Source organism: Cebus imitator, unplaced genomic scaffold (genome assembly GCF_001604975.1).
Source record: "Cebus imitator isolate Cc_AM_T3 unplaced genomic scaffold, Cebus_imitator-1.0 Scaffold257, whole genome shotgun sequence".
Lineage (NCBI taxonomy): Eukaryota > Metazoa > Chordata > Mammalia > Primates > Cebidae > Cebus > Cebus imitator.
Window position 1 is genome coordinate 2,614,361 of NW_016107572.1, and position 2,407 is coordinate 2,616,767.

Consider the following 2,407-nt stretch of genomic DNA (forward strand, 5'->3'; position numbering starts at 1 on the left):
CCTTTGCAGTAAATCTCGCCATCCTTGTCGGCCAGGGTGGTTGACTCAAGGCCTTTGCCACACTTGGCACATCGGAAGCAGGACTTATGCCAGGACTAGGTAGGGAAGGAAACAGTTAATGGCTGCCACCAGTGACTAGGGCACCCTCCACCCCCAGGCCAACTCCCTTTGACATAACGATGATATAAAGGCCCGAGGCATTTCTGAAGTCTGCTCAGCTGGTGCTGCTAGGAGGAGACGGGCATAGTGCTAGGCATTAGAGGGAGAAGGACAGGGACCACAGGCCACCTCACACCAGCTTCCATGATATGTTGCAGTGGCCTGATGATTAGGGTCACCAGCTACACCACAAAAGGCAGGCGAGGGGTTGGGTTTAACACCAAGATAGCTGTTCCCCGCTGGCTGGCTAAATGAGCCTTCTCCAGATCCATAAGGGTCTTCTGTGGCCCCCGGAGAAACTACACTCCTCAGGTCTTTCCCTGCTGAGTTCGATGCATTTCATGGACTTATTCTCCTTCCAAAGTAATCCTAGACAACACTGACTCAGGCCTCCTCTGTGCCAGGCCCTGTGCCAGGCACTTTACACTGGTGAAGTCAGTTAATGTTCACAGCTACCCAGTGAGGAGGGACATACTGCCACCCTACCCTCCAACAGGTGATAGGCTTTGGGCAAAGGAGGCACCTAATTCTAGAACTTTAGAGACTGGGCTGGTCCAGTACAATCCCAATGACGAATACTTTTTCTGTGGCCAGGAATCATATATTTAAATATCTGTGGCCAGGCATCATATATTTAACTATCTAGCCCCCACATCCATTCTGCAACATAGGGCAATCAGCTCTCCCAGAAGAAAGCGATGCCCCAGTTTGTACACTGATGGGATGTTGCAAACAGACTTCTCAGCAGCCAGCTCCCATCAGCAGCTGAGCAGGCTAAGAGGCTGATGTGTAGACAGCTCTGCTTATCACAGGAAAAGCAAGAGGCAGGCAGCAGTCAGATAAGACAAAGCAAGGCCTTTTAAGGGCAAAGAGACTCCAAGTGCCCAGGCTGGAGGATGAGAAAGGAAACTCATGCCCTCAGATTTCCTGGTTGCCTGACCTTGCACATTGGCTTCTCCTCCAAAGAGCTGAGATGGGGGAACCCGGGTCTCGGTCGGTGCCAATGCAACCTCAATAGTCACTCGGCCTTTGCTGCCTCTTCTGTAAAGCAGGGGCTGCTACCCCAAGCTCTCCAGGCTGGAGAAGAACTGAATTACATCTAGACCAACACCCCACCTCCTATTTCCTAGCCATCTCCCTGCCAAAATAAGCTGAATCCCATTGCCCATGCGTAAGCACCCAAAAGTACTCCCAGCTCCTCAATATTTCTTGACCGAGGCAATAGAAAGGTGGGGGCTTCTCCCTACCTTTCCCACTTGAATGCAAAATTCTCTTACCCTACTCCTTAGTCCAGCCTTAGCTTTACCTTACAGCCTGTCTAACTAGTGGAAATAGTGACCCTTAGCTATTCTTAATAATTTTCTATTCTCATAATGAGATAGAACAAAAAAACCCAATTTCATAATAATATGATGGTCTCCTGTTTTTATAACATTTAATCAATGGCAAGGATCTTCATTTGACCTCATAACAATCCCTGAAAATAAACAACAACAATAATAATAGCAAAACTATACTGAGCACATACCTGGCACTACATTGCAAGCTACACATGTATTATTTCATTTAATCATTGAAACTGACTTGTTGCCGGGCATGGTGGCTCAAGCCTGTAATCCCAGCACATTGGGAGGCCGAGGTGGGTGGATCATGAGGTCAGGAGTTCAAGACCAGCCTGGCCAACATGGTGAAATCACATCTCTACTAAAAATACAAAAATTAGCTGGGCTTGGTGGCACACATCTGTAGACCCAGCTACTCAGGAGGCTGAGGCAGGAGAATCACTTGAACCGAGGAGGCAGAGGTTCCAGTGAGCTGAGATCTCTAGTCTATGTGACAAGAGTGAAATTCTGCCTCAAAAACAAAAACCCTGCCTTATTTTGTCCACTTTGCATTTCCTCCACCATCCAGGCCCACTTTAGAGGTGCAGAACTGAGGCTCAGGAAGGCTAAATTTTCCCAAGGTCACTCAGCCAATAAGTGGCAAAACTAGGATTCAAAGCAGGGCTGTCTGGAGCCCAAGCTCTTAATCACCATGCGAGGATTAACAATCCCTTCCCATTTTGCAGTGTTGGAAATGGGTTCAAAGGGGTCAAATGGTCCAAAGTAGCGTTAACAGCAGTAAGAGCAAGGACTGCGAGGTCAGACAAACCTGGGCTGGAGCCTGGCTTAGCCCCTTCCTAGCCAGCAGATCTGGGCAAATTATTTAATCTTTCTGACTCTCAGTTTCTTCACCTGTACAACAGTGA

The 2,407-nt window shown here is 48.2% G+C and overlaps 1 protein-coding gene across 1 annotated transcript in view; it reads right to left on the minus strand.

Annotated features, from left to right (window-relative positions):
* The window catches only part of CSRP1 (cysteine and glycine rich protein 1), a 24,219-nt gene that overhangs the window by 1,609 nt on the left and 20,203 nt on the right, over positions 1-2,407 (minus strand). The window contains exon 5 of the mRNA XM_017499442.2: positions 1-95. Within this exon, the coding sequence (XP_017354931.2) occupies positions 1-95 (95 nt within the window). The remainder of the gene's footprint in view (positions 96-2,407) is intronic.